The sequence below is a fragment of the Myotis myotis genome, unplaced genomic scaffold (assembly GCF_014108235.1).
Source record: "Myotis myotis isolate mMyoMyo1 unplaced genomic scaffold, mMyoMyo1.p scaffold_m19_p_5, whole genome shotgun sequence".
NCBI lineage: Eukaryota > Metazoa > Chordata > Mammalia > Chiroptera > Vespertilionidae > Myotis > Myotis myotis.
The window spans coordinates 79,875,938-79,902,783 of record NW_023416357.1 but is presented as its reverse complement, the minus strand read 5'-3'; the positions used below and the strand labels follow the sequence as shown (position 1 = coordinate 79,902,783).

The following is a 26,846-nucleotide window of genomic DNA, read 5'->3' as shown; positions in this document are numbered from 1 at the left end:
GATTAGAACCAGAGGCTCCTGGCTGATGTTCTTTCAGAGGGCAACCTTTACACATCTAATCAGGCTGTGCCCAGGATTGACTCTCTCAAATCGGGCACTGCCAGTGCCTCATCCGGGTGAGAGGTGACCATCCCAGTTGTGTTCCCAGTGCCTCTCCTCAGACCTCACACTGCCTCAGACTGGAGTCTTTGCAGGTCCAGGAGCAACCCCTACTACCCAACCCCTTCCCATGGGTTTTTTGCTCATGCTGCTTTTCCTGTCTTATTCTCTCCCAATTACCTCATCTGTAAGATTCCTCTCAGGAACTTGAACATGGTGGTTGAACACATGCATTACTTCTGAAGCCTCCAGAAACCCCATAATATGCAAGAAAGGGTTTTTCTTAAAAGCCACAAGTCCATGGGGACAAAGGAAACCAGAAGTAAATGTTGGAACCTAGAAGTAGAGTAGGAAAGTCATCACAAGCTCTTCATGCCAGACACCATTCTAAGCACTCCCCTTACTCCTCAAAATAGCTGTATGCAGTGGCTACTCTTATTTAAATCAGCCCAATTACAAATGAGCAAACACACAGAAAGTTTAAATCACTTGTGCAAGGTACCATTGTTACTGGAAAGGGACTGGCCCTGAGCGGATTGGCCTCAGCCTGTGCAGTGTGTGGGTTCTTGATTTTGTGTTAGAAAGATTTCACAGCACAAGTCCCGGTGGGATTGAGAGTATGTTTAGTAAAGCTGGGGACAGCAAAACAAAGGAAGAAATGAGGGTAGAAGAAACAGCGGGGGGGGGGGGGGGGTGGGGGGGGGAGGCTAGGCGGTGATCTACTTGGCTCTCTAGAAAAGTTACAGGAAAAGAAGTGAGCCAAGGCGGGGCTGCTGTCAGCTCACTGGGAAGGGAAGGTCGCAGTGATGGAAGTGAGCTAAGGTGGGTCCCCTGTAGCTCACTGGGAAGTCAGAGAAAAAGGAGGCTTTAGAGACAGATCAGGGGGTGAGTCCAGTTGATGTTGCCCATTGCTCCCCTGGTTGTAAGTCTCATGGGGACCCTTAGAAATAAAAAGTTCATGCCCAGAGGGGCATGGGTGTGCTCCAGAGCAAGCCACATTGAGACTTTGTCCTGAGAGCTTTTTATTCGTGTGTGTGTGTGTGTGTGTGTGTGTGTGTGTGTGTGTGTGCGTATGTGTGTGTTCTGTGTGTTTTGCAGGTGAGAATCTTAGGGTTTCAGTTAAATAGTCGTCATCTTTCCAGGTGCATTTTTAATATACTGATGCATTAAAATGAGTGTATAGGGGAGTTTCTTTATAATTCGTTGGTCTGTTTACTGTTCTACTTTTAAATCAGGTCTGGCTGGCTTTAATGAGGGTTTTGTTATTTGTTCCCCAACTTCACCTGTTTAGCTGGCACACATGGCATTATTTGGGTCTCTGTTCTCTTTTCCCACTCCAGGGTGATTTAAGCTACGTATTTTCTGGTTAGGGAGGAGGGTGTGAATCATTTGCTCTCCAGTGCCCTTGGTTGGGGAAGGGAAGGGAAGGTCTTGAGACTGACAAGCTGGCTGTAAATTGTCCAAACTCTTTGGCCTTGCCTAATTTTCTTGTCTCCGTTTCCCCATTCTACTTGCCCAGTAATTTTCCTAGTTTTTTACTATCCTGCTATATTCCCTCCTCAGAGACTTCTATCCCTAAAATCTTTTAGGGTTGATGAGGGAAGATGATCTATTTTCAGTAACTGTTTCCTGCTGCCAATGGCTGTTGCCCCCCTTCGCCCGCCCTGGGTAGGATATGGAAGTCTCCCCCTGCCTGATCTAAGGGAGACAAGGGAAGGGGATCTGAGACTGGAACAGAGAGACCATTGGCTGATTATTGCAAAGTAGGGATGGGCTAGAATTCCAAGTTAAACACGTTTCAGTCATTATTTCTTCAAATAGTTTCTCAGTCCTTTGCTCTCTCTCTCTTTTCCTTCAGTACCCCAGTGAGGTGGATATTGTTATGGTTAATGTTGTCCCAGAGATGCCTTAAACTATTTCTAATTTTTTTTTCTATTTGCTGTTCTGATTGGGTGTTTTGTGCTACCTTGTCTTCCAACTTGCTGATTTGATCTTCTGCTCCATCTAACCTGCTTTTGATTCCTTCTAGTGTACTTACTCATCATTTCAAATATGATAGTCTTCGTTTCTGACTGCTTCTTTTTTATAGTTTCTTTATGGCATTTTCTGCTTACTCTCTCATTTTTAAGTTCTCAGTGAGTTCATCTACTCTTCCCCTAAGTTCCTTCAACATTCTTATAAGTGTTGCTTTGGACTCTGTATTTGGTGGACTGCTTGCCTCAGTTTTATTTCATTATTTTTCCTGGAGATTTCTCTTGTTCTTTCATTGGGGGCATGTGTCTTTTGCTTCCCATTTTGGCTGCTTCTCTGTGTTTGTTTCTCTGTGTTAGGTAGGCCTGCTATGTTCCCAGTCTTGGCAGAGTGTCCTTATGCTGTAGATCAGTGGTTCTCAAACTTCCTAATGCCCTGATCCTTTAATATAGTTCCTCATGTTGTGGTGACCCCCAATTTCATTGTTACAAATAGAACATAATTAAAGCATAGTGATTAATCACAAAAAAATATGTAATTACATCTGTGTTTTCCGATGGTCTTAGGTGACCCCTGTGAAAGGGTCATTCGACCCCCAAATGGGTTGCAACCCACAGGTTGAGAACCACTGCTCTAGTGTATATAGAAAAGTACACACTTACATAATAATTCAGTTTCAATCTCTGAGTTCACAGGGTACATACTGTTTTTTTCTCCTTCTGAATCAGTGACTCTCTTCTCTAACAGTGAGAAATGTGGATTTCATTATCGTTAATACTAGTAGCCCGGTGCACAAAATTCGCGCACATTAAAAGGGAATTAATTGCCCTAACTGGTTTGGCTTAGTGGATAGAGCATCGGCCTGGGGACTCAAGAGTCCCGGCTTCGATTCCAGTCAAGGGCATGTACTTTGGTTGCGGGCACGTCTCCAGTGGGGAGTGTGCAGGAGGCAGCTGATCGATGTTTCTCTCTCATCGATGTTTCTAACTCTCTATCCCTCTCTCTTCCTCTCTGTAAAAAATCAATAAAATATATATTTTTAAAAAGGCAATTAATTAGCAGAGATATTTTAATATTTCTATTTGCCCTTTCTCTACAATAGAAATGTGAGAGATGAAAGGAAATTAGTAAAATGTATATGAAAATAATAGAGAAACCAAGATGGCAGCATAGGTTAACGCCGGAGATTGCTGCCTCGAACAACCACTTCAAAAAACAACTAAAAGATGGAACGGACATCATCCAGAACCACAGGAAGGCTGGCTGAGTGGAAATTCTACAACTAGGAGGAAAGAGAATATCATACCCAGACTCAGAGGAGGCGCAGTGCTGAAGTGAAATACTAAAGTGCGGAGTGCAGGCGGAGCGGGCTGGCGGTGGAGAGCGCAGTTGTTGTTTTCAATCAGGAGGGAGTTTCAGACTCTGAGCTCCAGATCCAGGCAAGTCTCTAGGGACGCAGACTCAAACGGGAGAAGCTGGACTGTCTGGCTTCAGTCGGAACTCGAAGGCAGCTTTCTCTCCGAGGTTTGCAGCAGTTCCTGGGACTCTGTGAGACAGAGCCCCTAGGGACGGAACTGACAGCAGCCATAACTGCTCACTCCACCCGCCCTGTAGATCCCCTGGGACCAGCCCCGCCCAATCCCTGAGCAGAGCCATTTGCCGGATAGCCTCAGGCAAAGGCTAGATTAGCACCGCCGTAGAGATCCACCACAGAAGCTCTCCAACTGCAGACACAGCTGACTCTCATAGCCAGTTAGCCTGGAGGTCAAATCACCCCCGGTATTGCTGACAACAATCAAGGCTTAACTACAACAAGACTGCGCACGAAGACCACTAGGGGGTGCACCAAGAAAAGATAAAAAAATCCGGAGACAAAGAAACAGGATGCAAATGTCAGAAATGGAAGATATAGAGCTCAAAACCACACTTTTAAGGTCTCTCAAGAACTGTCTAGAAGCCGCCAATAAATGTAGTGAGATCCTCAAGAAATCTAATGAGACCCTCGATGTTGTGATAAAGAACCAACTAGAAATTAAGCATACACTGACTGAAATAAAGAATATTATACAGACATCCAACAGCAGACCAGAGGAGCGCAAGAATCAAGTCAAAGACTTGAAATGCGAAGAAGCAAAAAACACCCAAACGGAAAAGCAAAATGAAAAAAGAATCCGAAAATACGAAGATAGTGTAAGGAGCCTCTGGGACAGCTTCAAGCGTACCAACATCAGAATTATAGGGGTGCCAGAAGATGAGAGAGAGCAAGATATTGAAAACCTATTTGAAGAAATAATGATAGAAAACTTCCCCTACCTGGTGAAAGAAATAGACTTACAAGTCCAGGAAGTGCAGAGAACCCCAAACAAAAGGAATCCAAAGAGGAGCACACCAAGACACATCATAATTAAAATGCCAAGAGCAAAAGACAAAGAGAGAATCTTAAAAACAGCAAGAGAAAGAAACTCAGTTACCTACAAGGGAATACCCATACGACTGTCAGCTGATTTCTCAACAGAAACTTTGCAGGCCAGAAGGGAGTGGCAAGAAATATTCAAAGTGATGAATACCAAGAACCTACAACCAAGATTACTTTATCCAGCAAAGCTATCATTCAGAACTGAAGGTCAGATAAAGAGCTTCACAGATAAGGAAAAGTTAAAGGAGTTCATCACCACCAAACCAGTATTATATGAAATGCTGAAAGGTATCCTTTAAGAAGAGGAAGAAGAAGAAAAAGGTAAAGATACAAATTATGAACAACAAACATGCATCTATCAACAAGTGAATCTAAGAATCAAGTGAATAAATAATCTGGTGATCATAATAGAATCAGGGACATAGATAGGGAATGGACTTACTATTCTTGTGAGGGAAAGGGGTGTGGGAGATGCGGGAAGAGACTGGACAAAAATCGTGCACCTATGGATGAGGACAGTGGGTGGGGAGTGAGGGCGGAGGGTGGGGCGGGAACTGGGAGGAGGGGAGTTATGGGGGGGAAAAAGAGGAAGAAATGTAATAATCTGAACAATAAAGATTTAATTAAAAAAAGAAAAAAAGAAAATAATATAAATTTATTAATAAATTAACAGCAACAAAAGGATATAACAACAACAAAGGCATGATATAAAAACGACAAAAACATGATATGAAAACAACAAAAACATGATATAAAAACAACAGTGACGCAAACAATGACTGATAAAGTGATTAAACTTATTCTAACATCTTCCTGTACAACACATTAAGAGTGAAAACACTTTCAGAGTGCTTGACTAATTTCCCTTGTGATGAAGTACTTAGGACTTTAACTGTAACATCACATGCTCTTCAAACTCGAGAGAAAGCAACATATAACTAACCATGTGCAAAAACGGGTTCAGGTAGGAATATTCCTACTCTGTCTGGAGTTTGTCCTTGTGATTTATTAATAGTCATCACTAATGCTGGCATCACGGGAAACTGTCATCAAATCAATTTAAATGGGAGGCCAGTGTCAGATGGGGACAAATTAATTCTTGGAATCAGAACAGCCTCTCCCCCTGCAGATCCTGTTAATACTTCAGCTTCGATAATGTTAGGTCATAATCTTTTGATAATAAATCTGGTACCATTACAAAGACCCCATTTACTATTGAGATTTCTCAATAGCATGATGATGCACCCACTTTCGATTTTAATTTATGGCATGGCATTCCTGAAGGAGTAATACTGTTCAGAAATTCGATGGGAAAATTTTCCTTTGTTTCTTTGTTATGGGGTGGGGCCACAACATTAGTAACAAAGAAACAGAATTAAAACTTTATTGTGGGGAGCCACTACAGTGTTTTGGACAGGTTCAAGCCTTGGACTGGTAAGATGGCACAGTCCTCTCATTGCCAAGTGCAAGTCCCAGCTTGTAGGGCAGGGCCCTCCCAGCACAATTATAGCCAACAGCTGTAGTTGTAAGCTTGAACCTATGGTCTGACCACTTGGCCCCACATGCCTGAGTGATGTGGGCTTGACAGAGTTCAGATGTATGTAGTTGAGTAGGATTGAAACCCAGGAGAATGTTGTAAACATCTTAGTCACCCCTTACTTTGCCTCGTAGCATCTGCTATAAAATAAAGGCGTGGCTGTGGGCATGGTCGCTGTCTCTCAGAGAAGCAGCGTCCCACCAAGACCTGGCTTTCATTCTCTTTTCTGCCTTTTCTAAGCTTTTCAGCCGCCCCAACTCAGGTTCATCCCTGGCCGTGCTGGCGCACGGCACACTTTAGAAAGATCTGCCTCCATGTTCCAAGGGTGGGTTCCTGCCTCAAACCCCGCCCTTACAGGAAACAGCTCCGGGAAACAGCTTGGGGGAGGGCCCAACTGTTGCCAAGACAACCCCTGCAGGACTGACTTCCTTCTGGTTGGTCACGGCAGTTCTGATGGTCGTGATGAACAGCAGCATGTTTTTTATATAAGTAGATGTTTATTTGTCTGATCAATCCTCCTTGATATACTAAATCCTTCCTCCATCCCTTTGCACTAATGGATGCTCTCTTCATCCTATTTAGATTCTCCACACCCTATTTAGGCTCTGGATGCTTTCGCCAGGATACCTCTCTGCATGGACACATTTCCCACTTTGTTTGGGTTCCCACACCCATACCAGGATTCCCTCCATGTGGATACCCTTCCACTCTACTCAGCCTCCTAGTTAGAGCCACTGTGACTCCCTTCCTTGCTCCTGCCCCGCCCCTGCCCTGCAATGTGTGTCTGCCAATAATGCTGTGCTGAACCTTTTGGCTTTCGGACCAAATTATCCAGAAAGGAAAAAAAGGAAAGGGAAGGGGAGGCAAGGGAAGGAAAGGGAAAAGAAGGACGTAAAGTGAGGGGAAGGAAACGGCAGGAGAGAGATAGAGATGGAAAAGGAAGAAACCTGTGCACTTCTGAAACTGACGAATGCTTGTAGCCTTTCTACCCAATCAAATGACCAATCAACTATCTTTTATTCCATGTTCATTGTGTTAAGAAGGTTGGGACTTCAGGATGACATACAAAGAATATAAGAAAACATGTTTTCTTACTTCTAGAGTTATCAGGGGAGATGAGATAAAACATTAAATCAGCCCTAACCAGTTTGGCTCAGTGGATAGAGCATCGGCCTGCGGACTCAAGGGTCCCAGGTTCAATTACAGTCAAGGGCATGTACCTTGGTAGGGGGCACATCCCCAGTGGGGAGTGTGCAGGAGGCAGCTGATCGATGTTTCTCTCTCATCGATGTTTCTAACTCTTTACCCCTCTCCCTTCCTCTCTGTAAAAAATCAATAAAATATATTTAAAAAAACATTAAATCAAAACTAATAATAAAATAAGAAGTGCCTCAGCTGAGTCTTACAAAAAATATGTGCTCCAAAAAAGGCGGAATTAAATTATGAATGTACTTTCTAAATAATGGGGGAAATCACAATGGATTTATTCTCATCTATCTTTTTTTTATCTTTAAATTCTTTATTAGTTAAGGAATTACAAATGTGTCCTCATTCGCCCCCATTAACCCCCATCCCCTCCCTCCCCCCCACTCATGCTCTCATCCCGCTGTTGTCCATGTCCATTTGTTTGGCTTATATACATGCATACAAGTCCTTTGGTTGATCTCTTCCTCTTACCCCCACCCTCCCCTACTTTCCCTCTGGGGATTAATAGTCTGAGTGCTGTTTCTCTGTCTTTGCATCTGTCCCTATTCATCAGTCTATGTTCTCTATAGTCCACAAATGAGTGAGATCATGTGGTATTTATCTTTCTCTGACTGGCTTATTTCACTTAGCATAATGCTCTCCAGTTCCATCCAAGCTGTTGCAAAAGGCAAGAGTTCCTTCTTTTTTACCGCAGCATAGTATTCCATTGTGTAGATGTACCACAGTTTTTTAAGCCACTCATCTGCTGATGGGCACTTAGGCTGTTTCCAAATCTTAGCTGTGGTGAATTGTGCTGCTATGAACATAGGGGTGCATATATCCTTTCTGATTGGTGTTTCTGGCTTCTTGGGATATAGTCCTAGAAGTGGGATCACTGGGTCAAATGGGAGTTCCATTTTCAGTTTTTTGAGGAAACTCCATACTGTTCTCCACAGTGGCTGCACCAGTCTGCATTCCCACCAGCAATGCAGAAGGGTTCCTTTTTCTCCACATCCTCTCCAACACTTGTTGTTTGTTGATTTGTTGATGATAGCCATTCTGACAGGTGTGAGGTGATACCGCATAGTCATTTTGATTTGCATCTCTCGTATATTTAGTGACTTTGAGCATGTTTTCATATGTCTTTCGGCCCTCTGTATGTCCTCTTTCGAAAAGTGTCTATCTAGGTCCATTGCCCATTTGTTGATTGGATTGTTTATGTTCCTATTATTAAGTTTCATGAGTTCCTTGTAAATGTTGGAGATTAAACCCTTATCCGTGATATCATTGGCAAATATGTTCTCCCATGCAGTGGGTCTTCTTGTTGTTTTGTTGATGATTTCCTTTGCTGTGCAAAAGCTTTTTATTTTAATGTAGTCCCATTTGTTTATTTTCTCTTTAGTTTCCATTCCCCTAGGAGCATTATCAGAGAAGAAATTCCTTCAACATATGTTTGCTATTTTGCTACCTATGGATTCCTCTAGTACTTTTATGGTTTCCCGTATTACGTTTAAGTCTTTTATCCATTTTGAGTTTATTTTTGTGTATGGTGTGAGTTGGTGGTCTAGTTTCATCTTTTTGCAAGTATCTGTCCAATTTTCCCAACACCATTTATTGAAGAGACTGTCTTGACTCCATTGTATTGCTCTTGCCTCTTTTGTCGAATATTAATTGGGCATAGTGCTTTGGGTCAATTTCTGGATTCTCTATTCTATTCCATTGATCTATATGTCTGTTATTGTGCCAGTACCAAGCTGTTTTAAGAACAGTGGCTTTGTAATACAGTTTGATATCTGGTACTGAGATCCCACCTACTTTGTTCTTCTTTCTCAGGATTGCCGCAGCTATTTGAGGTCATCTTTTATTCCAGATGAATTTTTTGAACGTTTGTTCTAGATCTCTGAAATATGCCGTTGGTAATTTAATGGGGATTGCATTGAATCTATAGATTGCTTTGGGTAGTATGGACATTTTGATGATGTTGATTCTACCAATCCATGAACACGGTATGTTCTTCCATCTGTTTATGTCTTCCTCTATCTCTTTTTTCAGTATCCTGTAGTTTTTCGCACATAAGTCTTTTACCTCCTTAGTTAAGTTTATTCCTAGGTATCTTAATTTTTTTGGTGCGATGGTAAATGGGATTGCTTTTTTAGTCTCCCTTTCTGTAAGTTCACTATTGGTGTAAAGAAATGCCTTAGATTTCTTGGCATTAATTTTGTATCCTGCTACATTGCCAAATTCATTTATTAACTCTAATAATTTTTTGATGGAGTCTTTAGGGTTTTCTATGTACAGTATCATGTCATCTGCAAATAAGGACAGTTTTACTTCTTCTTTTCCAATTTGGATGCCTTTTATTTCTTCTTCTTGTCTGATCGCAATGGCTAACACTTCCAGTACTATGTTGAACAGGAGTGGTGAGAGTGGGCATCCTTGTCTTGTTCCTGTTCTCAGGGGAAATGGTTTTAGTTTTTGCCCATTGAGTATGATGTTGGCTGTGGGTTTGTCATATATGGCTTTTATTATGTTGAGGTATGATCCTTCTATTCCTTCCTTGCTGAGAGTTTTTATCAAGAACGGGTGTTGAATTTTGTCAAAAGCTTTTTCTGCATCAATTCATATGACTATGTGGTTTTTATCTCTCAATTTGTTTATGTGATGAATCACATTTCTTGATTTGCAGATATTGTACCATCCTTGCATCCCTGGGATGAATCCTACTTGGTCATGGTGTATGATCTTTCTGATGTATTGCTGGATCCGATTTGCTAGAATTTTGTTGAGTATTTTGACATCTATGTTCTTGATGGATATTGGCCTATAATTCTCTTTCATTGTGTTGTCTCTATCTGGTTTTGGTATTAGGGTGATGCTGGCTTCATAGAATGAGCTGGGAAGTGTTCCTTCTTCTTGAATTTTTTGGAATAGTCTGAGGAGGATATGTTTTAGTTCTTCCTTGAATGTTTTGTAAAACTCCCCTGTGAAGCCGTCTGGCCCCGGGCTTTTGTTTGCTGGGAGCTTTTTGATGACTGCTTCAATTTCTTCCATCGTTATTGGCCTGTTGAGATTTTTAGAATCCTCTGGATTGAGTTTTGGAAGATTGTGTTTTTCTAGGAATATGTCCATTTCCTCCAGGTTGTCTAGTTTGTTAAAGTTGTTTATAGTATTTTTTAACAATTCTTTGAATTTCTGTGGGGTCTGTTGTTATTTTGCCTCTTTCATTTCTGATTTTGTTTATTTGAGTCCTCTCTCTCTTTGCTTCTTGGTGAGCCTGGCTAGAGGCTCATCAATCTTGTTTATCCTTTCAAAGAACCAGCTCTTGCTTTCATTGATCTTTTGTATTGTTTTTTTGGTCTCTATGTCATTTATTTCTGCTCTGATCTTTATCATCTCCTTTCTTCTGCTCACTCTGGGATTTTTTTCTTTTTCTCTTTGTAATTCTTTGAGTTGTAGAGTTAAATGATTTACTATCATTTTTTCTTGTTTTTTGAGGTAGGCCTGTAGTGTTATAAACTTCCTTCTCAGGACTGTTTTCATTGTGTCCCATAGATTTTGGGTTGTTGTATTGTTATTGTCATTAGTTTCCAGGGTGTGTTTAATTTCTACTTTGATCTCACTGGTAACCCAATCATTATTTAGTAATATGCTATTCAGCTTCCAAGTGTTTGAGTTTTTTGGATTGTTTTTATTGTGGTTTATTTCTAATATTATGCCCTTGTGATCTGAGAAGATGCTTGGTATGATTTCAGTCTTCTTATATTTGGGGAGACTTTGCTTGTGACCCAATATGTGGTCTATTTTTGTAGATGTCCCATGTGCACTTGAGAAGAACGTATATTCCGTGGCTTTGGGGTGAAATGTTCTGAAGATGTCAATTAAGTCCATCTGATCCAGTGAGTCATTTAGGATTGCTGTTTCTCTGCTGATTTTTTGTCTAGAGGATTTATCCAGTGATGTCAGTGGTGTGTTTAAGTCCCCTACTATGATTGTGTTGTTGTTGATCTCTCCCTTGTTATTTTCCAGGAGGTTTTTTATGTATTTGGGTGCTCCTGCATTGGGTGCATATATGTTTATAAGGGTTGTATCCTCTTGTTGTATCGATCCCTTTAATATTATGAAGTGGCCTTCCTTATCTCTTGTTATGGCCTTCACTTTGAGGTCTATTTTGTCAGATATAAGTATTGCTACCCCAGCTTCTTTTTCATTTCCATTTGCCTGAAAGATATTTTTCCATCCCTTACTTTCAGTCTGTGTGAGTCCCTTTTTCTGAGGTGGGTCTCTTGTAGACAGCATATACATGGGTCATGTTTTTTTATCCATTCAGCCACTCGATGTCTTTTGGTTGGAGCGTTTAGTCCGTTTACATTTAAAGTTATTATTGAAAGGTACGTGCTTGGATTCATTTCTATTTTCATGCCTGTGTTCTTTCTTACCTTTATATTTCTTCTTTTTACAGCATTCCTTTTAGCATTTCTTGCAGTGCTGGCTTGATAGAGATAAACTCCCTTAGACTTTTTTTGTCTGCAAAGCTCCTGATTTCCCCTCCAATTTTGATTGATAGTCTTGCTGGATATATTATTCTTGGGTTCAGTCCTTTGATTTGCAACACTTTGTATACCTCCTTCCATTCCCTTCTAGCTTGATGTGTTTCTGTTGAGAAATCATTTGATAATCAGATGGAGCTTCCTTTGTAGGTTACTCTCTGTTTCTCTCTTGCAGCCTTTAAAATTCTCTCTTTGTCTTGTACATTTGCCATCGTTATTATGATGTGTCTTGGTGTGGGTCTTTTGGAGTTCATCTTGCTTGGGACTCTCTGTACTTGTGTAACTTTTTTCTTCCCCATATCTGGGAAGATTTATGTCATTATTTCTTCAAATAGATTTTCTAATCCTTTTTTTTTATTATTATTAAATCTTTATTGTTCAGATTATTACATTTTTTCCCCATCCCCCCCCCCCATAACTCCCCTCCTCCCAGTTCCGGCCCCACCCTCCGCCCTCACTCCCCACCCACTGTCCTCATCCATAGGTGCACGATTTTTGTCCAGTCTCTTCCCGCATCTCCCACACCCCTTTCCCCCCCAAGAATAGTCAGTCCATTCCCTTTCTATGTCCCTGATTCTATTATAATCACCAGTTCATTCTGTTCATCAGATTATTTATTCACTTGATTCTTAGATTCACTTGTTGATAGATGCATATTTGTTGTTCATAATTTGTATCTTTACCTTTTTCTTCCTCTTCCTCTTCTTAAAGGATACCTTTCAGCATTTCATATAATCCTGGTTTGGTGGTGATGAACTCCTTTAGCTTTTCCTTATCTGTGAAGCTCTTTATCTGACCTTCAATTCTGAATGATAGCTTTGCTGGATAAAGTAATCTTGGTTGTAGGTTCTTGGTATTCATCACTTTGAATATTTCTTGCCACTCCCTTCTGGCCTGCAAAGTTTCTGTTGAGAAATCCGCTGACAGTCATATGGGTATTCCCTTGTAGGTAACTGAGTTTCTTTCTCTTGCTGTTTTTAAGATTCTCTCTTTGTCTTTTGCTCTTGGCATTTTAATTATGATGTGTCTTGGTGTGGTCCTCTTTGGATTCCTTTTGTTTGGGGTTCTCCGCGCTTCTTGCACCTGTAAGTCCATTTCTTCACCAGGTGGGGGAAGTTTTCTGTCATTATTTCTTCAAATAGGTTTTCAATATCTTGCTCTCTCTCATTTTCTGGCACCCCTATAATTCTGATGTTGGTACGCTTGAAGCTGTCCCAGAGGCTCCTTACACTATCCTCGCATTTTTGGATTCTTTTTTCATTTTGTTTTTCCAGTTGGGTGTTTTTTGCTTCCTCACATTTCAAATCATTGACTTGATTCTTGCGCTCCTCTGGTCTGCTGTCAGGAGTCTGTATAATATTCATTATTTCAGTCTGTGTATGCTTAATTTCTAGTTGGTTCCCCAATATAACATTGAGGTTCTCATTAGTTTTCTTGTAGATCTCATTAAGTTTATCGGTGGCTTCTAGACAGTTCTTGAGAGACCTTAAAAGTGTGGTTCTGAACTCTATATCTTCCATTGACAATTTTGTCCTGTTTCTTTGTCTCCGCATTTTGTTATGCTTCCTTGGTGCACCCCCTAGTGGTCTTTGTTTGCAGTCTTATAGTTAAACCTTGATTGTTGTAGCTAATACCAGGGAGGGTTTGACCTCCAGGCCAAGTGGCTATGAGAATCAGCTGCGTCAGCAGTGAGAGAACTTCTGTCCTCTGGGGAGGTGCTAATCTAGCCTTTGCCTGAGGCTATCCGGCAAATGCCTCTGTGCAGGGCTTGGGCAGGGCGGGTTGGAGAGAGCAGTTATGGCGGCTCTCAGTCCTGTCCCCAGGGGCTCTGCCTCTCTGAGTCCCAGCACCCGCTGCAAACCTCGGAGAGAAAGCTGCACTAGCTCTGATCGAAGCCAGACAGTCCCGCTTCTCCCGTTTGAGTCTGGGTCCCTAAAGACTCGCCTGTATCTGGAGCTCAGAGTCTGCGACTCCCTCCTGATTGAAAACGCCAACCGCGCCCTCCGCCGCCAGCCCGCTCCGCGCACTCCGCACCTCAGAATTTGACTTCAGCACTGCGCCTCCTCTGAGTGTCCGTATGCATTTCTCTTTCCTCCTAGTTGTAGGACTTCCACTCAGCCAGCGTTCCTGTGGTTCTGGGTGATGTCCGTTCCGTCTTTTAGTTTCACTTTTGAAGTAGTTGTTCAAAGCAGCAAACTCCGGCGTTAACCTATGCCGCCATCTTGGTCCTCCAGATTTTCTAATCCTTGCTGCTCTTCTTGTCCTTCTTGCAGCCCTATTATGCATATGTTACTTCGTTTCATGTTGTCTCAAAGCTCCCTTAGGCTCTCCTCCTGCTTTCTAATATTTTTTCTCCAGTTGCTGTTCAGATTGAGCTTATTTCTCTGCGTTATCTTCTAACTCACTAATTCAGTCCTCTGCTTCTTCTAGTCTGCTGTTGAAACTTTCCATGGTGTTTTTTATTGTAGCTATATCACTTTTCATTTCTTCCTGATTCTTGCATAGGTTGTTGATTTTCTCATCCATCTGGTGAATGAATTGTACAACCATTATTCTGAATTCTTTTTCTGTCATGTTGCATGCTTCAACTTCATTAATTTCCTTTCTTGGTGACTCCTCATTGTCTTTCCTCTGGGTGTTATGTTGTCTCTTCATTCTGATTATCTCCCGATGGTTCAAACGTCGAGTTGTGTGGGCCTGGGCCGTGTGCAGTGGGAGCCTCACACCACCCTAGTGTCACTGAAGAGCTCTGACACTAAGATGTGTTGTTGTGGGTTGGTGGGAACTAGGCTTGCTCAGAATCAGTGTTGCCAGCACTCAATGTGGCCTCCTGCGTGCCCTTAGAATCAGGGATCCTGCCTGCATCGTGCTGAAACAGAGATCCCCCTGGAGCTTGTTGAAAATCAGCGCCCCCTAGCATGCGCCAGGAGTCAGACTTCCCCAAGAATCCAGTATCAGAGTCTCTGTTGCTTCGCTCGACCTTGCATTGAGAATCAGGGTCCCTGTGTGCCCTTGCACCAAGAATTGGAGTCACTGGCTCTTAGTATGAATGCACAGGGAGTCAGGGATCTCAGGCACAGGTGATAAGAAACACAGTCAAGTCACTGGTGCTTGGTGCTGCCTCCTGCCCAGAGAATCGGGGTCCCTGGGCCACATGCGACATGGGACAAATTCCCGGTGTTTGCGCGATTGCTCCCAGCCCAGGACTTCTGAAGCGGGCACTACCTGGGACCAGTTCCAAGGTGCCCGCGCACTTCCAGGATAAAGTTCCTGTGGCAGCACTGAGGCCCCGGCAAGGGCTGGGTCTATCAGTTATTATGGCACCGCCGGGCGCGCCTGCAGGGAGGGGGATGGGCTCTGTTACTCAGGGATCTGCCCTGGGGATTTCTGAACTTTTGGTGTCCGCAGGTCTGGAGCTGTTGTCACAGGTCTCTGTCCCCAGTGGCTGCAGGGTCCTGGTATGAGTCTGAGATCAGACTGGGTGGTGCTGAGGCCAGGATCCTAGTCTTAAGCAGCTCTGTTTCCGAAGATGGCGTGGTCGCTATGCCCATGCTGGCCGCCCAGGAGTGTCCACGCAGGGAGCTGGGCTCCGCCGCCTAAGACTGCCTGCTTTAGCAGCCCCTTAGAAGACCTGCAGAATCTAACTGTCCCTAGCTCATACACGCACACACCACACACGTCCACACACTCCTCTATCACTTCCTTGCGCTCTCACACTCTCTCCCTCCCTACCTTCCTGCCGGTCGCCATTTTTTTCCTGTCATCTATCTTAATATATCAAATTGGAATTTTGAAAAGGTCCCACCCAACCAGTGATTGTGATGGTTAAAAACATTTAGTCACTGGCTGTGCATGAAAGCATTAGATAATACTATTATGAAGAGATGTTTATTGAGTTGCTCAATATAATATACAATATACAATATTCAAAATAAAACGTGATATAAATGTCACTATTGCCATTTCCACAATGATCCTTGTTTTCATTAAAGTTTGTCGATAAAATTATAGAGAAATTTGTATTCATGATTAGTACTAAGTAAGTAGATGATACTAAGTGGGAATAGATGGAGATAGTATTGTAAGAACCCAATAAGCTTGATCTACTTATTTAGTCACCTCTCTTATAATAACACAATATGTAATACTCTGTATAGACACTGAGAAGATAAGTGAATGTACAGACTCTCTAGTCATCCATCAAGTGCAGTAAGTTAAGCCCATCTTCATTTCTGTTTTTTTTATTCACAAAGTACACTGAGATCTCTGGTGTCAGGGGATATGACTTCCTTGAAGAACAAAGTGTAAGTCCTTAGGGAAAGTCAGGCTCCACTTACAGTCCCATCTCTCAACTCAGCCTTTAAAATAATGGGGTTTTTTGGTTGAATAATTCCTTGAAAATCTAGCTCCACAGGAATCTGCAAATGTTAAACAGCATAGGAGAACCAGTTAATGAAGCACTATCAACACCAAAAGCAAAGCAGATGAGATACATTGAGGACAATAATGCTTTACAATATATAGAAATTACTTTTAGCATAATATATCTTTGTTTCTTTATTCAGTAAGCTGTCTGAGACTGGACAGTGAAAGCATTCATCAATATATTCATTCAAGAAAATATCAATTACAGCATCTAAATAGGAAGGTTTTACATTAATAGGAAGATCTGGAATCTCTCCTCTGAAGAACATAAGCAATAGCTGTCATTGAGTGATGGCAAGCAAGGCCCTATAATAAGGCTTATTTCTAGGACTTGTATATTTATTATGCAGCTCCCTTCCTTAAGTAGGCTTTCTCAGAGAAGAGGAGGAGGATGAAGATGGTTTCCATCTTATTTGTGGCTTTAGGCAGCTATGTAGCAGTCCTGTAAGTGCATATAAAGGGGGTCTTAGCCCTGAGCGGAAGTGGGCCTCTGCACACCTGGGGTGGTGCAGACACTCCCTGAGAGCTCCCAGTCATCTCTAGCCAGAGACAATCATATTGGTTTGTGCTTGTTTTTGGCTTGAATTTTAAGCAAATGAATGCATTTTTAAAATGTAAACCAGATTCTTAGGCATTATGAAAAACTATTTAGAAAAGCCATACAGAATTAATTTTGTGCATATTGGAAATTGCAAGGTAACCTGAGTACATATTATATATTTTAATTATTTGAATTATCCATCACTTCTAAGGAGTCCAGTCACTTCTCCCAGTGGAAGCCTTTTAGTTTCATGATGGGAAAAGGTATTTGTCAAGGATTGTGCCTATTTTCTAACATCTCCTGGTTCACAGTGTAAATAGTGAACTTCTGAATAGCGTTTTGACCTAAGTAGTGTTTTGAATAATTTTTTAGCTCTATTCCCACCGAGTTACACTCTCAGTGTTGGGGGAGCCACCAACACAGTAACCTTCATATCTCAGTTGACTGAAGGGCAAGAAAATTGCAATGGAGGGTGAAAAGCACAAGCCAGAGATGACTGGGAGCTTTCAGGGAGTGTCTGCACGCCCCCCCCCCCCAAAAGGTGTGCAGAGGCCCACGTCCTCTCAAGGCTAAGACCCCCTTTATATGCACTTACAGGACTGCTACATAGCGGCCTAAAGCCACAAATAAGATGGAAACCATCTTCATCCTCCTCCTCTTCTCTGAGAAAACCTACTTAAGGAAAGGAGCTGCAAAATAAATATACAAGTCCTAGAAATAAGCCTTATTATAGGGCCTTGCTTGCTATCACTCAATGACAACTATTGCTTATGTTCTTCAGAGGAGAGATTCCAGATCTTCCTATTAATGTAAAACCTTCCTATTTTATAATTTCAAATGGCATGTATATATTTCCCCTGTACACAGACCAACACACGTAGAAAATGTACATTACAAATGTTATTTGTTAAATTTTTCAAATTAAATCATTTAAAATGTGGATTCATGATCTCCAAATCAACTGCAAAATACTCTTTAAGCATTTCCTGAATGACCGCAAGGCACTATTGGGAATTTATGAAAGGAATAAAATGAGGTGCTAGACTTAAGGATATTCTTAGATACAAAGAAAACACAGAGTACCAAACTGGATGGTTTAATGATAAAGTTTTTGGTTAGGAAGGATAGTGATGATTCCAGCCTGCAGTAGCAATAACATGGCAGAGGAAAAATGGGCGGGAAGCCTCCTGGAAGGGCTTTGGGAGTGAACTAGGACTTGAAAGATGAGAACAGAATGGGGAAGAGAGTGAGAAAAACATCATAGAGTTCATATTAGGATGTAAAGAATCCAACTTGATTGCATCAGGTTTCAAGTGGCCAGGATGGCCATGGACTGTTGGAGTTCTTACGCCAGGCAGAAATGCTTTAATCAACCTTGGCTGCATATGAAAACCAAACCGGGTGCTTTTAAAGCCACACAGGATGGATTATTTTAGAATCTGAGATGACCTCAGCATAGGATTTTTAAAAGATCCCTGCTGATTTCATTGTATAACCAGTGGTTGAGAACCCTATCACAAGAGCTTCTGTAAGTTCTGGTGGAAAAGAGCAGTGTTCAAAAGTCATGACCCAGTTATCATTGTACTTCACGATTGTACACAGCACTTTCCCTTCCTTCCAGTGGACTTGAAACCAAATTTAAACTTTTCTCAAATGACTCTACCTGATCATGTCACACTAACTATATTGGCTCTAGATGGCCTTTATAGTTGGATATTTATAAAAACACAGGCTTAGCACTCTAGACTACCAGGATCTTAAAGGTTACATTTGACTCCAGATAGATGCTCTGTCCAACAGAACAAAGTATTAAACAATGAATGAGCACACTCATGCATATGTACCTCAGTTTAAGAAAAACTCTCAATCAAGTATCATTCACACAGAGTGGTAACATGTTAAGTATCTGACCTGTGTTTCTTTGCAGGGTTTGAAGGAGAAGTTCTGCAGAACTCTGACGAGAGCAATTTTCATGTTCATGAGAGCGAACCTCATTCCGATGCAGTTTCTGGGTCCATTTCCAAAGGGTGTGTATATGTAAGGATTTATCCTGTCCTTGTTCTCCTTGCTAAACCTAGTTATATAACAGTAGATGCAAACAATTAATGAAACATAAACACCACAAGAGCTACATGTTTGGGCTTCTTAGGCTCCCGTACAAGTAGTGTACAGAATAACTCCTTTGGGCTAGTCAGTGAGATCCTGCTATAGTTATGTGGCTGTAAGAATGGTAAGCTACAGATTCTTTCCATTCCCCATACCCTATACGAGCTAACAGTATTATTGAAGAGATGACATGAATGCTCTTTACAGGAAAATTTATCTTTAAACGCTAAATTACATTCAGGGTATTGAGATGTTCACACTCTGAAAGGCAAGTAGGAAATGAGACTAATTGAAGAAAAAGTAGGTCCCTGCCTCCATCAAACTCATGTTGGTCACATGCTCATGGAGGAAGGAAGTAGGAAACATATCTCTTATTAGTTGCATTATTAATTTTTCCTTCCCTTCCCGTTCCTTCCTCCACTCCCCACTTTCCTCTCCTCCCTTCCTCTCACCTCTTCTGTCCCTCTCCCATTGAATAGCTTAAATCAGATGACTCATATGGACATATGATGCTCCTCTACTCTAATATAATCTGTGGTTCCCTTGTCTATCTGTTCCACTAGGCTATAAATTTCGTGAAAGTTAGACTTACGTTTTATTCAAATTTGATCCCTCAATATTTGATTATATTAAGGGAAAATGTGGATTTGGGAAAGTGATCATGTCATTGTGGTTATGTATTTTTAAAAGGTTCTTGAACATTGGAATATTTAGAGATGGTATGCCTTAAGATAATATGGGAATTAGGAGGATGGTAGTAATGGTGTGTGAATGGGACAGCACACATAGTTTGATGGCTGTAAACATGTGATGGGCACACATAGATGAATTAAAAGTAGACTTGTATCTGTAGAAAATGATTTTGTATATTTGTGTGAGTGTTAACTTCTCCATAATAGGCATTTTTTAACATGGATTTCTCACTGCCTTGCCCACCTCCTGACATGGTAGGCAGTTACTCTCTGTGGAAGACTTAATGATCAAAAGAGCAGTACAGTCAGTGGTCTCTGGTTGGGGGTGGGGGGAGAAAAAACGGTTGAGCTTGGAGGAAACACAGAGGCCCCTTGGTCCAGAAAACAGAGGATTTGGTCACGTCTAACTTCTTCTTTCACCAAATACTATGTGTAGACAATAAGCTAGAACTAAGAACACCATGGTAAATGAGAGAAGGTCCCTGCCATTAGGGATCTTATAGTAGGGCTAATGAAAGCCTAGGTCCCAGCTAGTGCCCTCAATAGTTAATTCCAATTTTGCTCATCAATACAATAAATGGGAAACATCAGCTCTTTCTAGAGTTCAAGCTGTGCCTCAAGCTAGGCCTTGGCTCTGAATTTCCAGAAGAACATGCTAAAGATCCTCCTAGGGGGCGTGTCTCGGGTGTCTGGAGAGCAGGTGACTTTTCTTTGGAAGTTGCCAGTTTCTTTGAGAGTAGGAGGAAGCTGACACAGGACTGTAGCCAAACACAGACCAGTGACTTGTGTTCTCCTCTGTCCTCCAGGGGCCACTTGAATCATCAGGGATGAGAACCTCTCAGGTTCCCATAATGCACTCTCCCAATAATGATAAAGATGTGGCCACCAATGTGAAAAAAACAAAAACAAACAGAATGTGGAAACGTTGCTGGTAAATTCAGAGAGCTAATGAGAACAACACAGAAAAATTTAAAGAAGTAAAAAAGCCTACATTCCTAAAATCAGATAATGATTAAGTAATTTATGGCATAAGCATATAGTCACATCTGCATAAATATTTATATGTATGCATACCTATATATGATGGTTATATATAAAAGGACACTCTTTTTAGTTTACTGGTAAATAAAGTAAGCAGTTTAAAATAAAAAATATATTACTATTTTAATTTTAAAAATCTACACATGCTTAGAAATAATGACATATATTGTATTACTAATGAGGCCTATCTTAATATATTAGTATTGGACAGATACAATTTTCTTTTAGCTAGTCTAGAGTTTGTAAAATTTTGTCAACAAACAATGATTACTCTTGTAATAAGAAAAAACAAACTTGTAAAAACAGAAAAATGTACATATAAATGATTGAACAACCACACATTCATCATCTATACTAAAAGACATCAGATTATGTCCAACCAGCCTGGATGAGGGTGGGTTCCCTTTCCCAGGGGTCCAGTACCTTTCAGGATGGAACTCCTCCGGCTCTGTCCAGTATGTCGGGTCTAGATGAAGAACATAGCTTGGCACCATCACCACTGTTCCTTTGGGAATGAACACCCCATTGATTTCCACATCCTTCTTACAGACCCGCTCAAGTCTACCAGCAATTGGGAATAGTCTGAGGGATTCATTCATCACCATGTCAAGATACTCCATCTGTGCCAGGGCATCATAGGTGGGAGTTGCCTGGGAAGAAAGAAACAGATTTTGATAAACTGAGACTTGAGATCAACTTTCAATTCAGTCTATGTAGTTCTATAGAAATGTTAGGAGCTCCAAAGAATAACTTATTTGGGTAAAGGACCTTAGGATTTATAGACATTTTAATATCTGTCATGTCCTTTGGCCTGCTTAATGGCCCATTGAGATGTGTGGAGTAGTTATGACTATGGGAGGACGTTGGGGACAATACCCTAAACAGGACCCAAAATCCCTCACATTACCATGTAGTGATTTTTTTTTTTTATCTCATGTGAGTAACAGACTATGACCCAAATTCTTAACTGAAATACGGTAAGGTCACTGTTTTCAAAAGAGACGCCACACCTCTGTACAAAGGAAAGAGAATGTGTAAAAGAGCAAAATTCCAACTTGACAGTGTTCAGTTGAAAAATCCTGCTTACTAAGCCTTTAGATTATATATATAATTTGGAGAGAAACACCATATAAGTAGAAACTCTATAAATAACAAAACTCTGTAAGTATAGCAAAAGAAGGGCGTGACTGAAAAAAATGAAAGCAGGGCACACAATTTCATTCTAGCAGAAGCTATAAAGAGGTGGAACCCCACTCAGCCTCATGCTGCCTTGCTGGAACAGTCTCCTAGTTGTTCAGGGTTTGACTGTAAGCTGTGAAGATCTCATACAAGCCTCGCCAGCCCCAGAGGCCAGTCTCTTCCTACCACAAAGAGTTCCAGTTTTGTCAGATATCTGAAAACAGTGTGTGCAATATGTGGGTATCACTTGGTGTTATATTGAAGAGGCAATACTGGAGAGGTTAAGGGTTTGGCTAGTGGCTTCTTCACCACTAGCTATATGACTAGTGTATGAAAATTATTTCACCTCTCAGTTTTCTGATATGTTACATGGAGATATTTAGAGTTGACACTTCATAGGGTTGCTTGGTAGAGACATCACTGCTCACCCAATATCCATGTAGTCTCCATATCTCCCAGCCCACTTGAATCTAGGGTAGTGGTCGGCAAACTCATTAGTCAACAGAGCCAAATATCACCAGTACAACGATTGAAATTTCTTTTGAGAGCCAAATTTTTGTAACTTAAATTATATAGGTAGGTACATTGTTATTAACTTAATTAGGGTACTCCTAAGGCTTAGGAAGAGCCACACTCAAAGGGCCAAAGAGCCACATGTGGATCAAGAGCCACAGTTTGCCAACCACGGAGCTAGGGGGAACCAGCTTTGAGAATGGGCTCCGAGCTGAGGTGACATATGTCAGTTCAGAGTCAAAACACTTGAATACCCAGTGAGCAACACCCTACTTCTTTATTCTCCAACCAACATGACGGCCTTGTGCTCCAGAAAGTGTAGCTACAAGAAAATGGATCCTGCCCTAACTGCTTTGGCTCAGTGGATAGAGCGTTGGCCTGTGGACTGAAGGGTCCCAGGTTCGATTCCGGTCAAGGGTATGTACCTTGGTTGTGGGCACATTCCCAGTAGGGGGTGTGCAGAAGGCAGCTGATCGATATTTCTAACTCTCTATCTCCCTTCCTCTCTGTAAAAAAATCAATAAAGTATATTTTTTTTTTAAAAAAGAAAATAGTTTTGTTTTTTTTTAAAAAAATGGGTCCTTTTTAGCTTATATTTCTGAGTAACTATGGAGCACAAAGTCCCACTCCCATCCTTCATTAACAATCCATGTTGGACATGTTAATGTGAGTTGGAAATAATCCTTTGTAATGTAAATCCATTGAGAATAGAGGGCTAATCTGTAGTTGTGGCAAATTTAGCCTATTCTGACTAATGTATCACTTTTTTAAATTGAATTTATTGGGGTGACATTGGTTAATAAAATTATATAGTTTTCAGTTACAATACTGTAATACTCCATCTGTATATTGTACTGTATGATCACCACCCCAAGTCAAGTTTCCTTTCATCACCATTTATCCCCCCTCTCTCCCCCCATACTCTCTTCTACTTCTGCCAACGCCTATTCTCTGGTAATCATCATGCTATTGTCTGTGTCTATGAGTTTCTTGTTTTTTGTTAATCCTCACCCGAGGATATTTTTCCATTGATTTTTAGAGAGAGTGGAAGGGAGGGGGAAAGACACACAGAGAGAAACATCAATGTGAGAGAGACACATGGATTGGTTGCTTCCACATCATGGCCATGGATCCAGCCTGCATCCAAGGTATGTGCCCTTGAAAGCAATCAAACCCAGAACCCTTTAGTCTGAGGGCCAAAGCTCTATCACTGAGCCAAAGTGGCTAGGGCTGTGTGAATTAGGTTTTTTTGCTTAACCTCTTCACCGTTTTCACCCAGCCTCCCAAAGCCCCCTTCCCCTCTGATAGTCTGTTCTCTATCTATGAGTCTGTTTCTATTTTTAATACATAATTTTTTTAAAATTCATTTATAAATATAAGGCATTTAGAACGGACAAATATAGTGAGAAGTATATGTTAGCTATTAGTGTTGTTGTCATTGTTACTCTTATTAAGAGGGGAGGACATGATGCTTTAGCTAGTCTGTTTCTTAGTGACCTTTCCATCTTATTGCAATAAAATGATCTCCAATATAGGCTTACCCAGAGAAGAAAAATAATCTTTAATTTAGTTGGACCCTAAAATGTATCTTTATTTTATACTAGAAGCCCAGTGCACGACATTCGTGTACTGGTGGCTGCAGGATGCGGGTCCCTCAGCCCAGCCTGTGCCCTTTCGCAGTCTGGGAGCCTCGGGGGATGTCCGATTGACGGCTTAGGCCCACTCCCCTGTCGGAGCGCACTGACCACCAGGGGGCAGCTCATGCTTTGAGCATCTGCCCCCTGGTGGTCAGTGTGCATCATAGCAATCAGTCAGTTTGGTCAATTTGCATATTACCCTTATATTATATAGGATTTGAAGGACCTATGACACAGAGAGTTCTTAAGACCTGTCCAAAACCACAGTCTGGACTCATGTTTTCTATTTCCTACACTATGTTCTTTTCTGTATACCAGGCTTCTCCTAGATTGCAAAGTTTACCCAAGGTGGTAGATTCCAGTAATAGTGCCAGTTTCCCACACCTTCCTTTGTCCATGCCCTTAGCCATCTAACTTTGTTCCCTCCTATTATGATGCTGGGGTTGGCCTTGGTGCATGCTTTAAATCACACTTAGTTGGCTAAGTGTGATGCAAGCAGAGTTCTGAAAGGCACCCATATGTTTGGGCTTATTAGTCATTCCCTCTGTCATTGCCTGAGAAGAACATACCCAGGCTAGTTGTCTGGAGTATGGGAGATATGTGGATCCTGTGTGGAGCTGATTCACCCAGCCACTTAGCCAAGGCCAGCCTAGATCAGCCAAGAGCCAGACTAAAACGAGTCTAGTCAATAGCAACACAGGTAATTATCTAGACACTTGAGCAATAAATTCCTATTGTTAATTGCCACGGAGGTTTTAAAATTTTTTTTCATTTGACATTATTGTGATAACAGATAACTGACACAACAGGACCAACACTTTTTTCAAAGATCTTATATATCTCTAATAACAAAAATTACCTATATTCTTTGATTGTTTTTGTCTTTTTACATCCTTCCTAAATAGCACAAGTAAAATAATTGATGCTTACATTCTTTGTAAAAATTCTCCTAGGAAGTGGTGAGGAGGCATTCTTGATAAGGCTTTACTTTCTCCCTCGTTCTCCAAGTATCACCCACTCACCTTGTTGGGAAACGTTGCATCAATCTCCTTGTGCAATTTCTGCTGCACATCGGGGTGAGTGGCCAGCAAATACATAAGGAAAGAAAGAGAACTGCTAGTGGTCTCATAGCCGGCAAACAGAAAGATAATAGATTGGGCAACAAGCTCCAGATCAGTCAGAGCTAAAAGGAGAAGAAAGATATTTTATAAAGCAGGTCAATGAACAACATCACAATTTAGATTATGAGAAATCCAAATCAAACTCCCAAACCCTTATAGGAAAAATTGAAAAAACAATTCAGCTTAAATTGGGAGTGTTTTGCACTCTGATGTGTATGTTACAGAGCCAGAAAAAGGCAAAAATGTCTTCATCTGCTCCCCCGCCGACCCGGGTCTATTCTATTCTTCACCATCTGCTTCTGGTTGTGTCACTCTCTCCAGAACATAGCTGTGCAATTTTAAGACATAGCGTTTTGTGTTACATGCACAGTGTTATCAGTCTGTCCCTTGGAGAATCCTGAAAGTACTTTAGCTACAGGTAATATGGGATAGATTTCTCCCCCAGGAAAATTTTAAATTATTCTAGATAAAATATACCTGGATAATTTTTAAGTATATTTTTTAAAAATATATCTTTTTATTGATTTCAGAGTGGAAGGGAGAGGGAGAGAGAGATAGAAACATTAATGATGAGAGAATCACTAATCTACTACCTCCTGCATGCCCCGCACTGGGGATCAAGCCCGCAACCCAGGCACACACCCTTAACCAGAATCAAACCCGGGACTCTCCCAGTCTACAAGCTGACACTCTATCCACTGAGCCAAACCGGCCAGGGCCCTGGGTAATTTTTAAGAGACTTTGCACTAAGGCTTATGCAGGGAAAATTAAAGGATCTTTCATTCAAAAATGTTTGCAGAAACTTTAGAGAATGATACTGGGCTACACATAAAATATGGTTACTCTAAGAATTGTCCATAGACCAGCATCATCAGCAGTATCTGGAAGATTATTAGAAATGCAGAATCTTAAATCCCATACAAAAATTACTGAATCACAGTATGAACTGTCAAGAGATGTGATGATTTTCAGAACTAGAACAAAAAAATCAAAAATTTATATGTAACCACAAAAGACCTCAAATAGCCAAGAAATCTTGGGAAAGAACAAAGTTGGAGGTATCACACTACCTAATATCAAACTATACTACAGGACTATAGTAATCAAAACAGCATAGTATTGGCATAAAAACAGTTAAGATCAACGGAACAGAATAGGGAACCCAGACCGATATGGTCAATTGATATTTGACAAAGAAGACAAGAACATACAAGGAAGTAAAAATAGTCTATTCAATAAATGTTTGGAAAATTGGACAGGTATGAGCAAAAAAAAAATGAAACTAGACCATATTTTTTTAAATATTCATCCAAGGACATGCTTATTGACAGTGAGAGAGAGAGGGAGAGAAATATCAATATGAAAAACATCAATCAGTCCCCTCCCTGCCTCTCCCCTCGTATGTGCCCTGAGAGGAGGCTGCAACTGGGGGTCAAACCCGCTGCCCAGACATGTGCCCTACTTGGGGATTGAACCCACAACCTTTCATTGTACGGGATGATGCTCCAACCAACTGAGCCATACTGGTCAGGGCCTAGACTATCTTTTTACACTGTATAGAAGAATAAACTCAAAATGAATTAAAGACTTAAATGTAAGACTTGAACCATAAAAACCCTAGAAGAAAACAGAGGCAGTAAAATCTCTGACATTTTTCTTGGCAATATTTTTTCCTGACATATCTGCTTGGGCAAGGGAAACTATAAATAAATGGGACTACATCAAACTAAAGAGTTTACACAGCAAAGGAAACCATCAACAAAACAAAAAGACAACCTGTGAATGGGAGACAATATTCACCAATGATACATTCCATGAGGTGTTAATACTCCAAAT

The 26,846-nt window shown here is 41.1% G+C and overlaps 2 protein-coding genes across 5 annotated transcripts in view; both read right to left on the bottom strand.

Annotated features, from left to right (window-relative positions):
* Positions 1-26,846, bottom strand: part of LOC118656485 (cytochrome P450 3A12-like) — a 203,134-nt gene that overhangs the window by 73,168 nt on the left and 103,120 nt on the right. The window lies entirely within an intron of this gene.
* On the bottom strand, positions 15,628-25,428 carry LOC118656498 (cytochrome P450 3A12-like). 3 transcript variants are annotated; one of them, XM_036309965.1, is made up of 5 exons: positions 24,912-25,067; positions 22,086-22,209; positions 20,984-21,210; positions 18,633-18,795; positions 15,628-16,173 (listed from the first exon to the last, which is right to left on the bottom strand). In XM_036309965.1, exons 3-5 carry the CDS (start codon positions 21,178-21,180, stop codon positions 16,078-16,080), a joined length of 456 nt encoding a protein of 151 aa, XP_036165858.1. In that variant the 5' UTR covers positions 21,181-21,210; positions 22,086-22,209; positions 24,912-25,067; the 3' UTR covers positions 15,628-16,077. The 3 variants fall into 3 exon arrangements, with proteins under 3 accessions (XP_036165858.1, XP_036165856.1, XP_036165857.1); XM_036309963.1 differs by lacking the exon at positions 22,086-22,209 and having other exon boundaries at positions 15,981-16,173; positions 24,912-25,121; XM_036309964.1 differs by lacking the exons at positions 15,628-16,173; positions 22,086-22,209 and adding an exon at positions 17,360-17,410 and having other exon boundaries at positions 24,912-25,428.